The following is a 13,560-nucleotide window of genomic DNA, read 5'->3' as shown; positions in this document are numbered from 1 at the left end:
TCTGAGCCTAGCTGTGCTGGCTGTGGGATGCTGCACAGGCCCTCAAGCTCTCCGTGCCTATTGTCCTCGTCTGTTAAATGGGGTTACGTCTTAGAGCTACTGTAACGGTCAAATGAGGTAACTTAGTCCACACCTGGTATGGACTTTTTTTCATTAAAAAGTCACTAGGATTAGAATGTTCCTCAGACTCAGGTCTTGCCAGGGGGTTACTACATCAAGCCCGAGTGCCTGTGCTAATGACTCGGAAAACCAGGTAAGGAGGCTCAGCCTGGAGCCTGGCCCACGTCACTCACGAGGCGGTGCGAGGTGGCAGGCTCTTGTGCACAACGCCCCGGCCCCCCTCCACAAAGGCACTGGGAGGCTTGTGGTAGACGGAGGCCAGTGTGCCAATGTAGCAGATGAGCTCATCCAGTAGTGTGGGCTCAATGAGGTCCGTCTCTTCGGAGATGAGTGGCTTCTCAGCCAAAACCACTTCCTTGGCAGCCACTGGGTCCGTGGAAAGCAGACGCCAGTAGATGTAGCCACGGTCCCGCAAATCCGGGTTATCGGAGTCCTGGGATGGGGGTGAGGGGGGTGATGAGAAACCTATTAAACTCAGAGCAGAGCTACCAGCTGAGGGAAAGGGGGGAAACCCTCCCCAAAGCCCATGATCCAGACATGGTCTCAGTGCTGGCTGCCGACAGTGATCCTGAGCAGTCCCATGAACCTGTCCCTAAACAGGGACTGGCCCCTTGGTGTCCTACTCTAGCCCAGGATTAAATATGCCATTCCCACTCCTGCCCCACTCTCCACCCTCCCCTTCAAAATCTTCCCTCCCCGTCCTCCTACAAACCATCTGGCTCTCCTGGACCTCCCTCTCCTCTTTAGTTTACAGTCTGGCTCAACTTTACTACCTGACCCCACTCCATCTTGATTTCTTTGTGACTGAGCTCCCTGCATAGGGATCCTGGATTACTCTGGGGCCAAACCCCCCAGTGGTACCAGTCTTAGGAGCAGGACCTTGGGTCGAAGGTCTGGCTCCTGGGACCGGAGCACCCCCTGCAGAGTGAGACCTGCAATGGGCGCAGCAGGGAGGCTGAGGCACGGACCTGAGTGGCCAAGCTGAGGACCTGCTGCACCAGCTCCTGGGTCTCTGTTGGCTTCTTCAGAAAGAGTTTCACAATGGCTGTCAGTAGCTGCAGCTGGACCTGCAGGAAGACAGAGAGGTAACAAGGAGGAAGTAGCAAGGGCTTCATGTGGGGGACAGAAGGAAACCAAATCGGGCCCTCAAAGAGAGAAAAGGGTATTTTTCAAAGGTCCCGAAAGCCAAGAGCAGCTACCCCAAGTTTGGAGGTGGCCACAGAAAACGGACTAAGGCCAGGGGGCTGCTGGTAGCGCCAAGTAGCCTAAACCTTGGCGTTACCACCCAGGCAGCAGAGGGCCACTACTATTTGGACATTCCACCCCAGGGTCCCAGCAGCCTGTCAGGGCTCTCCGCCTCCAGTGCATTAAAAGAGCTCGCAGCTTAAAAGGGCAATGTGTGTAGCTGGTGTACTTCTTAAAGGGGCCACCTGTCAATAAGCAGAGACGGTGCCAGGGAGGCCCTGGGGACAGGGCCAGCAGGGCCCACAGAGCCAGCCTGTCACTGAGGAGCTGGGCTTCTACCAGAAGGTGGGAACCACTCTTGCCCAGCCCTCTCTTGGCACCCCTTTCTTACCGAGCTGCTGCCTTCACCTGATCATGCCCCCTGCTGCCCTTACCCTGGCCACTATCTTCTTACCCCTCGGAGCTCATGCTGACCCCAGCACCCCCAGGCTTCTGCAGCTGCCTGTGCCCCCTCATGGGCATTGCCCCACAGAATTAGAAATGCTGCCCAGCCACCAGGCTGTCTGTGCTGTGGAGACAGCCCTTTGAGGGCAGAGATCATGTCTGTCACATTCTATTCCTGGTCACTATTCTATCTAGTGCCCAGTGCACAGGAGGCACTTGAGAAAAACCTGCTAACTCAAAAAACATCTCTGAAAGAACAATTCTCTGCACATAGTCCTTCCTTAGCCACATCTCCTTTTTGCCAGTCACGAGACAAGAGGACAGCCTGAGGTTCCCAAGCCAGGGCGGTGCCAGGGGCAGACCTGTGGCAGGAGGGTGGCAACAGGGCTGACAGCACCTCCCGGGTCAGGCCGGCAGGAGGGCACTCACAGAAATCCTGGTACACGGGGCAGGCTGACAGCAGGAGGCAGGATAGAGGGGATATAGTCCATTTCTGGAATCAAGCAATCCAGAGTTCTTGCGATTTGGTTACACATGGGCCAACAGCAGAGGGGCAGTGGGCTGGCTGTTGCCCAGGTAGGAAGCAGCCCAAGGAACTGGCTTCCAGGACTGGGCTACAGTCCCTGGCCAGGTAGTCCAGGGGAAACCATTTATCCTCAGTTGGTGGGGAGAGGGGTGTTTTGCTTCAAGGGGTTCTATGAGCTCTGAAAATGGCAATTTATGACAGTGGACTTTGAAGTTAGAGTTACATCATACCTCATTTGAACGTGACTCTGGACAAGTCATGTAACTTCTGAGTCTGCTTCCTTATTAATAATGTGGATTTAAATACCTCACAGGGTTAATGGAAGAGTCAATGAGACAAGAAATGTAAAGAACCAGGGTGCCTGGGCGGCTCAGTCGCTTAAGCATCCGACTCTTGATTTCAGCTCAGGTCATGATCCCACAGTACATGAGACCGGGCCTCGCATCGGGCTCAGTGCTGACAGTGCAGAGCCTGTTTGGGATTCTCTCTCTCCCCCTCTCTCTGCCTCTCCTCCCCAGCTCATACTGTCTCTCTCTCTCTCAAAATAAACAAACAAACATGAAAGAAAGAAAGAAAGAAAGAAAGAAAGAAAGAAAGAAAGAAAGAAAGAAAGAAAAAGAGAGAGAGAGAGAAAGAAAAAGGAAGGAAGGAAGGAAGGAAGGAAGGAAGGAAGGAAGGAAGGTAAAGAACCTATCATGGATTCTCTCAATATACAATAGCTCTCACTGTGGTCATCAGTATCACTACAGCCAGCACGCAGGGATTTTTTTCTTTTAATTTTTAATGTTTATTTATTTTTGGGACAGAGGGGGGGGGGGAGGGAGGGAGAGAAAGAAAGACAGAGTATAAGTGGGAGAGGAGCAGAGAGAGGGAGACACAGAATCTGAAGCGGGGTCCAGGCTCCGAGCTGTCAGCACAGAGCCCGATGGGGATTCAAACTCATGAACCACGAGATCATGACCCGAGCCGAAGTTGGATGCTTAACCGACTGAGCCACCCAGATGCCCCAGCACACAGGGATTCTTTACCAAGTTCTCAACCCAGGTCAGCTGGCTGCCTGGAATCATTCATCACCCAATCACTCATTGGGTTGGCTACGCTGCCTGGGAACTCTGACCACTAGCCCAACTCCTCCCACCCCTCACCAACACACAACACACTCGTGTTAGCATGCATGTTCACGGCAACCCTCCTGCAATGATGCCCCCGACCCTGCCATCCAGACAGGGGCGAGGCACAGGCTGGACTGATATACCACCTCAGCCAAGACTTTCTGAGCTCCAGGTCTATGGGTGGAGAGGCCTAGGAGCCCAGGAGAAGGGAGCTCAAAGAGATAATCTAAAGTAAGTTTCCAAGCTGCAAAGCACTGAACAAGTATTCTTACAAAAGCTTTGAATGGTGCCGTGAACCCAGAAGGCAAAGGGAGCTGGCCACTTAATTAAAACCACCATCACCATCACCCAGCTAATGTTTGCTGAGCACTGGAGAGGCCAGTTTACACACGTCATCCAATAAGCTTTGCAGCAACCTCTTGCTGGAGACAAAGAAACAGGCTTGGCAAGTTTAACTTGCTCCAGGTCACCCAATGGGGGAGGAGCCTGGATTTCCTCAAGGCAGGCTCCTGCTCAGCTTTCCCTTGTCCGACTTCTCTCATCCTGGGCTCTTCAGCAGGCTTTGCCAAGGGGGAAGCGGCTACAAAAGATTTACTCTACTATATGGGCAGAAACACCCCCCAGAGAGCATTCTCTGCAGTAATCCCAGGCAGGACTCAGGGGCACAAGCAATCCCAAACGACGCTCTGCTTCTCTTAGAGACAAGCGAATGAGGAGGTGGGTGTGAAAGTGAAAGCAAGCCCGGGGCAGGCTGGCAGCCGACTTGGCAGGTGGCAGTGGGAGTGGGTGATGGTAGGAGTTAGTACTATTATTTCATGATGGACATCTGTTGTTTTTGCCCACCCAGCATCTAGTCTGTCTTCTGGCACCAAAAATGCTGGCTTTCCTTCAGAAAATCACTCTCTTCTCTTGCCCTGTCCGATCCACAGAGACTGGGACAAACGTCCGACAGACATAGTCACTTGGATTCATGGCGACTGGCTTAGGAGAATGCAAACGGGCCTGGACTGTTGCTGGAACTACCAAGGGGAAGGGAGTTAGGGGAGTTGCTAAGCTGTAAGGACACAGCCTGGAACAACTGACCTCACGCAGGCTCCACCCGTGGGAGCCTTCCTAAGGGAGAAGCCACCCCAAGGAGACAGAGACAGTCCTGATGCCACCATCTGGGCACCCTCACCCAAGCATGCTGGAAGAGAGCACACTCCCAGAACTTATCAGCTACAAGAACCAGTAGGTGCCCTCTTTGTTGCCTGGACCAATTTTCAACCAATTCTGACCAACACCAATACTACCATTCGTGAGTGCTTATCATGGGCTGGGCACATGTTAGGGACATTACACAAAGCATCCCATTTAACTTTCAGAGCAACAGGATGAGGAAAAGTCTTACACCCCTCATCTTACAAATGAGGAAACTGAGGCTCAGAGAAGCAGAAAATTAGTGGAAAGCCACCAAGCCAGGAAAGGGCAGAAGAGGGGTTTGGACTCTGGGGTCTCCTATCCCAAGGCTCATGCTCTGACCCAAGAGGTTACACTCCCTAGCTGGAGAGCAAAGATTTCTGTGCTTACAAACACGTTTTAGAAGCCCCCTTGCGTGAGCAGACAGTGCCTGGTTCACAGAAAATGGAATACAATATGAAAAGATGCTCAACCTCACTCAGAACAGAAATGCAAACAAAACCAACCAAGGTACACTTTGTTGTTTATCAGATTGGCAAAAATTGTTTGAGGATGTACTAGGTTGGCAAGGAGGTAAGGTGAATGCCACCTCTGAGATCGGAAGGTAAACCCTCTACACTGAGGGAAATGTGGAACAACTACTCCCATCATCAACGCACGGGCCCATTTACTAGAAAGAATTTATCTAAGGGGGTGCCTGGGTGGCTCAGTCAGTTAAGCGTCCAATCTCACAGCTTGTGGGTTCGAGCCCCGCGTTGGACCCTGTGCTGACAGCTCAGAGCCTGGATCCCGCTTCGGATTCTATGTCTCCCTCTCTCTCTGCCCCTCTGCTGCTCACACACACTCTCTCTCTCAAAAATAAGCAAACATTAAAAAAAAGAAAAAAAAAAAAGAAATTATCTAAGGATTATCCCCCAGCTAGACTTGCATATGTGCCCCACCCAGGTTATTCACAGCAGTATTGGTTACAAGAGTAGAAGACTGACACCTTCGTATCTATCAGGGGAGGCTGGTTAAATAAACATGGCACTATGCAGCTGCAGAGTCCCATACATTAGTAACAGCAGGGCCTTCAGATGTATTTTTAAGGGAAAAAGTCAAGGTGTTATACAATTTGACAGGGTATAATGTGCTATCAGTAGCATTTACTTATTTACTTTGATTATTTTTAATGTTTTATTTTATTTTTTTGAGAGACAGAGAGAGAGAGAGAGAGAGAGAGAGAGAGGGAGGGAGGGAGGGAGGGAGGGAGAGAGAGAGAGAGAGAGAGAGAGAGAGAGAGAGAGAGAGAGAGAACGAGTGGGGGAGGGGCAGAGAGAGAGGGAGACACAGAATCCAAAGCAGGCTCCAGGCCCTGAGCTGTCAGCATAGAGCCTGACCCAGGGCTCAAACTCACAAACAGTGAGATCATGACCTGAGCTGAAGTCGGATGCTTAACCAACTGAGCCACATAGGTGTCCCTTATTTATTTATTTTGAAGGATTATATATGTATTTTGAGAAAGAGAGAGAGAGGGAAAGAGCATGTGGGAAGAGCAGAGAAAGAAAGAGAGAGAATCCCAAGCAGGGCCCGATGTGGGGCTCAAACCCACAAACTGTGAGATCATGACCTGAGCCAAAACCAAGTCAGATACTTAGCTGACTGAGCCACCCAGGCGTCCCCAGTAGTGTTTATTTTTAAGTAATTTCTACACCCAACATTGGGCTCGAACTCACAACTCCAAGATCAAGAGTCGCATGTTCTACCAATAGAGCTGGTCAGGCACCCCATGATAGTGTCTAAAAATAAATGAGAGGCAACATATACATGGTTGAGCCTTAGTATTTATACACAGAATCCATATTTCGAATTTGCCTATTTTCTAAAATGTACTTATAACCGCAAAATCAATGTCTGGGGGCTTTCGCGATCTTGCACAGCAAAGTGCAGGGCAGTGAAAAGTTCAAGTTGCCTGAGGTGTTACACACTCGCAGCTGAGGTCCAAGAAGGTGATGCTCTGCCTTGTTGTTTCAGCTCTCCTACCATAAATAAGTGGCCTTTTCACAATCTATTTAGTACCATATCTTTCACATTTTGTTTTTTTGTTGGTGCTTTCACTGTTTCAAAATGCTCTCCAAGGGGCGCCTGGGTGGCTCAGTCGGTTGAGCATCCGACTTTGGCTCAGGTCACAATCTCACAGTCCGTGAGTTCGAGCCCTGCATTGGGCTCTGGGCTGATGGCTCAGAGCCTGGAGCCCGCTTCCGATTCTGTGTCTCCCTCTCTCTCTGCCCCTTCCCCGTTCATGCTCTGTCTCTCTCTGTCTCAAAAATAAATAAATGTTAAAAAAAAAAAAAAAATTAAAAAAAAAACAAAACAAAAAAACCCCAAAATGGTCCCCAAGTGTAATGCTGAAGTGCTGCTGTCTAGTGTTCCCAAGCGCAAGGAGGCTGTGATGTGCCTTATGGAGAAAATATATATGTTACTTAAGCTTCATGCAGGTGTGAGTTATAGTACTGGTGGTCATAAGTTCAATGTGAATGAATCAATAATACATATTAAAATGTCCCTAAACAGAAACACAAAAAACAAGATTACTTTATTGACTGACGAAACTGTTGTAATCAGAGGCTTGTAGGAACTCAGCTCTATACTTCTCTTAGAAACAATGGGTTCAGCACTCGTTAATTCAGTGTTTGCAGTGACTTTATAGAATGTAAGTACCATGAACAGTAAGAACCAACTACGTCTGTATATGTTTACTTGTATGTAGAGGTGTGTATTCCTATACTATCTCTGGAAGTATCCTCAAGAAACCAATAAATGACACCAATGACTTCTGTGAGGAGAACTGGGTCGTTGGGGTGCCTGGGTGGCTCAGTTAAGTGTCTGACTTTGGCTCAGGTCATGATCTCGGTCTGTGGGTTCCAGCCCCACGTCAGGCTGTGTGCCAACAGCTCAGAGCCTGGAGCCTGCTTTGGATTCTGTGTCTCTGTCTCTCTCTGCCTCTCCCCAGCTTGTGCTCTCTCACTCTTTCCATAATAAATAAATAAACTTTAAAAAAAATGATTAAAAAAAAGAACTGGGTTGTCAGGAAAGTGGTAGGAAGACTTAATCACTATATATCTGTTCTTATTTTCTCAATTTTGAATCAAGTCAAAGTATTAGCTATCCAAAGATAAATATGAAATTAAACCCAGAAACTTCTGCCTGCCTTCAGCGCACACCATCACACACCGTCCTCACAACATCCCCTTAGGTAGTGCAGTGTGAGAGGAAAAGGGGCCACACCTGTCAGCGCTACATCACTTACCTGTCCACCCTGTCAATGCTGTATTATGAAGGGCAGGGCCCTGAGGCCTCCTGGCTGAGGGGACGGTTTCGGGGCAGGATAGACTGTAGTGGTGCCAAGCCACCAGTCATGACCCACATCCTGCCCCAAGTCACCCCACTGGACAGCTCACCTGGGTGCTCTCATCATGGAAGCCCTCAAGGAAGCTCTCTAGCAGTTCATCGGCATTGTCAATTCGCTCAGCGTACTCGCCTACAATCCAAATCATGGCAGCCCGGGCCTCAGGCTCATCCAGAGAGTCCAGGTTCTCACATAGCGTGGCGATCACACTCTCGTACCTAAAAGATGGGCACACAGCCGGCATATGAGCAATGAAGGAGCCCGGGCAACCCAGGGGAGGCCCAGCAGGGGCCAAGAGAGACAGGAAGCTACGCTGCAAGACTCTGAGAGAGTGGTGAGTAATGGGATTTGAGTTTATCTGTTACATTCTAGTGCTTATTTTGGTGTGGGGAGCAGAGGAGAAGCAGCTCAGAAGTAAGAAAAAAACAATGGGTTTCTTTCGAGAATGCCATTTATGGCAGAGCAATAAGGAAGAGGGGAGAGGCTCCTTCTTGCTTTTCCTCCCCACCACTCCTGTCCCCACCAGAAGCCACATCACTCTCACACTGGGAGGGGTGGGCACATACTTGTTGGGGTATTTGCGGAAGATGTCCTTGATGACCACGATGGCTTCCTGGACAACGTAGTTGACCTTGGTCTGGATGAGATCCAGCAGCGTGCTTACACAGCGCTCTGCAGATTGCTGCGGGAAGAGGAACGTGGGCAAGTCCCTTGCACCCACTTCCAACAGAACCTCTGATGACCATGCCTTGGCCAAGGGCTCAGTCATGCCTTGCCCCCTTCCTTGCCACAGTGGGAAAACAGGAGAACACGCTCCCCAGATAACAAGTGGGAGAATGAGTACAAAATGACAGCCCGAGGATGGCAGGGACACAGAGAGATACAATTAGACTGAGAAGGTCAGTGAGCTCCTGAGTGGGGAGGATATTTGCAGTGCCTTCAGGCGAAGCCTTGAGGGCAGAGTGACTATGCTCTAGCCTGATACCACCTCTCTTCTACTTGTTTCCCAAAATGGGTTCCTAGGATCAAAACCAGAAAGTCTCTACTTGAACCCTACCCCCACCCCTTATGCCAACATACTGCACTAGTGCCCTTGTGGGAGAGACTCTCAGATTCTCCCCATAAGCACCAACAGAAAATGCTTCAAGGGGCTGGGCTGAGGTGACCAGCTGTCCCAGGATCTCCCAGTTCCCGGTGGACTAATTTAAGGAGAGTCACCTCATTGGTCAAGGAACAATGCCATAGGCAGAGAATGGGAGGGATGAAACACCAGGACACAGGGGTCTGGACAGCCCTTGGGAGCTTGGAGAAAAGGACATCTGCACAGTCAAATCATGATTATTGCTAAAACGTACAGCAGGCAGAGCCCCTGCCCCAAAACTCCATGGAGTGAAAGCTAAGTCTACCGGGGCCACCACTGGCTGGGGCTGTCCCACCACCTTAGCTAATGCTGCAGAACCCATGGTTACAGATGGGTTTGTTTCATCTGCAACAACCTGAAGACTTAACGGCGATTACAGAGAGAGGAGCCTAATCAGATCTGCACAATGTGTGCCTTGGGGCCTCCAGTTGACCCTCAGGCCTTCCTGGACCATGAGCAGCTGACAGATTCTGCTACAATCAGACAGGTTTCCTGGTTTCAGCTTCCTTCTCTTCCCTCTCCCCGACCAGAGGACAGAGTCCCAGAGCCTCACCTCCACCTTGATCGCACAGCGGCCGATGGCTCGCACAGCCTTCCGTACAAAGTCCACATCCACCTCTGTTGCATATTCTTTCAGCTCTGCCAGAACCTGTGGCCGAAACAGAGAAGGTGGGGTTGGGAGGGGGGATCTGGCAGGGCAACCAACACCCCTGGACAAAGTGTATGCAGACCCCCAGAAGGATGAGATTCTGCGTCCTGCTTGAGGTGGAAGGGTCAAGGGAAGGAGAGAGCTGTCAGGTGGCCCAAGAGGAAAGCAGGGAAGAACTAATTGGCAGGACTGGACAACCCTTGTTTAGGTTGATCTAGCTAACATGGCCACCTAACTACCACTTTTCTATGGATAGATAAGTAATAGGGAGAACAAATGCGTTAATCATAAAAATGTCAGTTAAGAGTTGCTGAGTGCTTGCCTCTGGAGCCCTGCGCTAAGCACTCTTCATGAGATGAACTGTTAATGGCGAGACAAGGCAGCCTGCCTCGAGACCACAGCTTGGTGGTGGGGCTGCTGTCCAATACCAAAGCTCACGTCCCTGGCTGCAGCCCTCTGCTGACCTGGGCGATGTTGGCCTGGGAGGCCAGACGGATCATGATGTCCAGCTTCTCCAGCTTCACGTAGATGGGGTCATTGTACTTCACAAAGAAGACCTTCATTTCGTGCTTCAGGATCTCAGGCCTGGTGGCAAGACAGGATTGCCCGAAGAGCAGAAAGCAGGGCATAAGCCCTATGAGAAAACCCCTTCCATGTTTACTGGGGCATTTCTGGGGTGTGAGGCAGACCCTGACATCTGAACTGTTGTGGCTGCAGGTTCCTGGGCAAGGATCCATTGACTGATCCTGAGCAAGGTTCTGACTGGCCATTGTATGACCAACCATATCCCAGGAAGGGAAGAGGGAATATGAGCAAGAGACAGTTCATATTTGAGAGGTAGCAGGCACCAGGAGACGGGCGTGGCAATCAGACCTTGTGCCAATCCCAGCTTGTGACCTCAGGCCTCTGTTTTCTCACTCATGAAATCAAAATGACACCATACAGGAAGCGTTACCATTGCAGGCCTCAGTCTCTAGTCCTAGAAAGGCCTGGCATCTGGGAGCTCATTTTTCGGGAGTGTTCTCACTGTTCCTTAAATGATAAAGGTGGCTAATTGTGCCTAGACTGTTTGTATAAATAATACGATTTATGCTGAATATCTGCCTTCCCTCTGGGAGTCTGAAATTTTGCTAGGTGCGTATGTGAACAGCCCCAGTAAAAACCTAGGGCGCTGAGTCTCCAATAGGCATCCCTGGGCAGAAAAAATTACACACATGTTGCTGCATTTTTTGTTGCTGGGGGAAGAGTGTGCTGTGTGTGATGCCCTCCCTGTACATGGATTCCTCCAGACTCCACCTGTGTATCCTTCCTATGTCCACACTAAATCTGAGCCATGGAAACAACTATATGTTGACTCCCGTGAGTCCTTCTAGTGAATCTCTGAACATGAGGTCGGTCCTGGGGGCCCCGAAAGACACCTACAGGGTGAGAGGTAGATGGGAAGCATCCAGCATGATCGACACCTGCCTCCAAGAAGGCACTTGCTATGCAGGAGCTGTCACCAGTGTCACTGCCCCTCCCTCAACTGGTACCACACACCTCGTTTTTCTTAGATGAGGAAACCTGAAAGGTGGAAGGGCTTGCACCAGGTCACACACCTAGTGCTAGTAAGGGCAGAAGCGAGAGTCACTACCCCCCACTCTTATGCCCTTTCCAGAACAGAAGGAAGGAAGAAAAAAGCAGGAGAGAAGACACAGCAGACAGGAAGGAGGGACCCTACCCAGGTAGTACTCAGTGCTGCTGTACAACTGCAGGGAGGTGCTGGCAAAGTAAGGAGGCTTTGTCATGCCTAGCGGGGGAGACAGGATCCTAAGCTGGGGGACAGGAAGACATGATTTCTGCAATCAGGACTTGGCGAAAGCCGCCCAACCATGTTGGGACTGGGCCAGGCGGTGCCTGGGCAACACAGTCAACTTCTTAAGAGATTTGCCACATTAAATATAGCACAGGGAGCCCTTCATGCTGATCAGGGTGTACAGGTCGCTACACCTCACTAAATCCCACACCACAACTACAAATGAATCCCCAGTCTTAGGGCTCTGTGTAGGCACTCTTAAAGTGTTCCCAAATTTACCTCCCAAACCTTCACAACTGTCACGATTCCACTGCCATCTCTAGGCCCCCAAGAGTGTCCTAAGAACCAGAATGTTGCTTCAAGGACAGGGAGATGTGCTATCTTCCAAGAAAAAATGTCTACAAGAGGCCCTTGTTCTCCACATAGCTCTGCTTCCAGCAAGGGGGCCGCTGGAACGCACGGACGCTCATGAATTAGTTGCTGAGAGAGCCATTTGACTAAAAAGGCTGGGAGAACTCCAGAGACCAGCCTCACTCTGTTCTCTGGATTGTTCCAGAGAACCCCTCCTGTTCTGAGCCCCTCAGACCGCACTAGTTGTTTTTCAGCTCCACCCACCCTGGGTATCAGGCACTTTCCTTTAGAAGCAGTGGCTTACAGCTGTGATCGTTCCTATGGGGTGAACAGAAATGGTCTTCTGAGTGACTTTCGCACCCTCCTGCTCAGCCCCCAGTCTGATGCAAAGTCCATAGCACTTCACCACTTTGGAGCCCTCCAACCTCAGAGAATTTGACTAAAACTATAGACTCTGTCCCCAGGGAAAACACACACACACACACACACACACACACACACACACACACACACACACACCCCACACAGAATCTTACACCCTGTTTCAGTCCTGTGGACTATGGAGCTATCCCTTGTGTATGGTTAAGAAGCTCCGTGCTGCTCTTTACCTCACCTGCTACCTGATTAGGTGAAGCCAGGGTTTCTCACCCTCAGCACTACTGACATTTTGGGATGGAGAGTTCTCTGGGGGTGGAGGCTGTCCTGTGCACTCTACGACACTGAGCAGCATCCTTGGCCTCCATCCACCTGGGGCCTCCAGGTGTCAGTAGTACCTCCCAAAGTGTGACAACCAAAAATGTCTCCAGACATTTCTAAATATCCCTTGGGGAACAAAGCTGCCTGTGGCTAAGACTCTGGGTTAAGCTATTAAGGCTTCCTGCACGGTGACAGGTCAGCTCCCCTTTGGTCCTGATCCCGTCAGGAGATGCCCCCCGACCCTGAGTACACGCTGCACGTTTGCGGCAGCCCAGGTACCTTTTCTGTACGATGAGGTTGATGTTGCGCAGGGCCACGTACTGCAGCTCAGGCTCGGCTGACAGCAGCGTGACCAGGGGTGGGGCCAGCTTCTTGAGCAGTGTGCCATAGTAGTCCAGGTCCTTGGACAACATCTCCATGAACTTCATCAGCACCTTCACAGCAGACAGCACCACAGCAGAGTTGGCGTGGGAGAGCCTGGGGGTGACCCGCTCACAGATGCTGGGGTCCATTCCAAGGAGAGGGACAAACAGGAGAGACAGACAAGGGAGACACCCTGTTTTTAGTTATTGAGGGAGTATGTTTTCTGTAGGAAGATCGAGATCCTGCTTCTGGTGCTTGCTAACTGACCCCAACAGGTTAAAACCACTCAGAGTCTCAGTTCCCTCATCTAGAAAACGGAGGTGAGGATGCCAACTTCACAGGGTTGCTGAGGGCTTACTTGAGATAAACCACATAAAGCACCAAGCACGGTGCATGGTAGTTAATAAATACTGGGTAACTGTCAAGTCCCTCCCTTCCCTCGCGACAAGGGCATTCAAAAGGGGCAAGGTATCATGTCGGGTAGGACCAAAAGTGAGGGGTGACCCAGGCGAGTGACCTGCATGACTTCTTCCACCTTCTAAGCCGGTGTTTCCTTACCTGTAAAATGTGGACAATGATGGGGCAGCTTCCACAGAGGTGCGTTAAGGATC

General features: G+C 50.6%; 1 protein-coding gene across 10 annotated transcripts in view; it reads right to left on the bottom strand.

The window, feature by feature from the left end:
• The window catches only part of AP1B1 (adaptor related protein complex 1 subunit beta 1), an 85,129-nt gene that overhangs the window by 12,901 nt on the left and 58,668 nt on the right, over positions 1–13,560 (bottom strand). For all 10 annotated transcript variants that reach the window (XM_042963127.1, XM_042963128.1, XM_042963129.1 and 7 more), the window contains 7 exons: positions 12,866–13,087; positions 10,209–10,329; positions 9,649–9,744; positions 8,521–8,636; positions 8,007–8,172; positions 1,089–1,187; positions 294–553 (listed from right to left, as the gene is read on the bottom strand). In XM_042963127.1, the coding sequence (XP_042819061.1) occupies positions 294–553; positions 1,089–1,187; positions 8,007–8,172; positions 8,521–8,636; positions 9,649–9,744; positions 10,209–10,329; positions 12,866–13,087 (1,080 nt within the window). The remainder of the gene's footprint in view (positions 1–293; positions 554–1,088; positions 1,188–8,006; positions 8,173–8,520; positions 8,637–9,648; positions 9,745–10,208; positions 10,330–12,865; positions 13,088–13,560) is intronic.

This window comes from Panthera tigris, chromosome D3 (assembly GCF_018350195.1).
Source record: "Panthera tigris isolate Pti1 chromosome D3, P.tigris_Pti1_mat1.1, whole genome shotgun sequence".
In the NCBI taxonomy this organism is placed as follows: Eukaryota; Metazoa; Chordata; class Mammalia; order Carnivora; family Felidae; genus Panthera; species Panthera tigris.
Note: the sequence above shows the minus strand (reverse complement) of the source record. Positions and strands in the feature narration are given on the sequence as shown.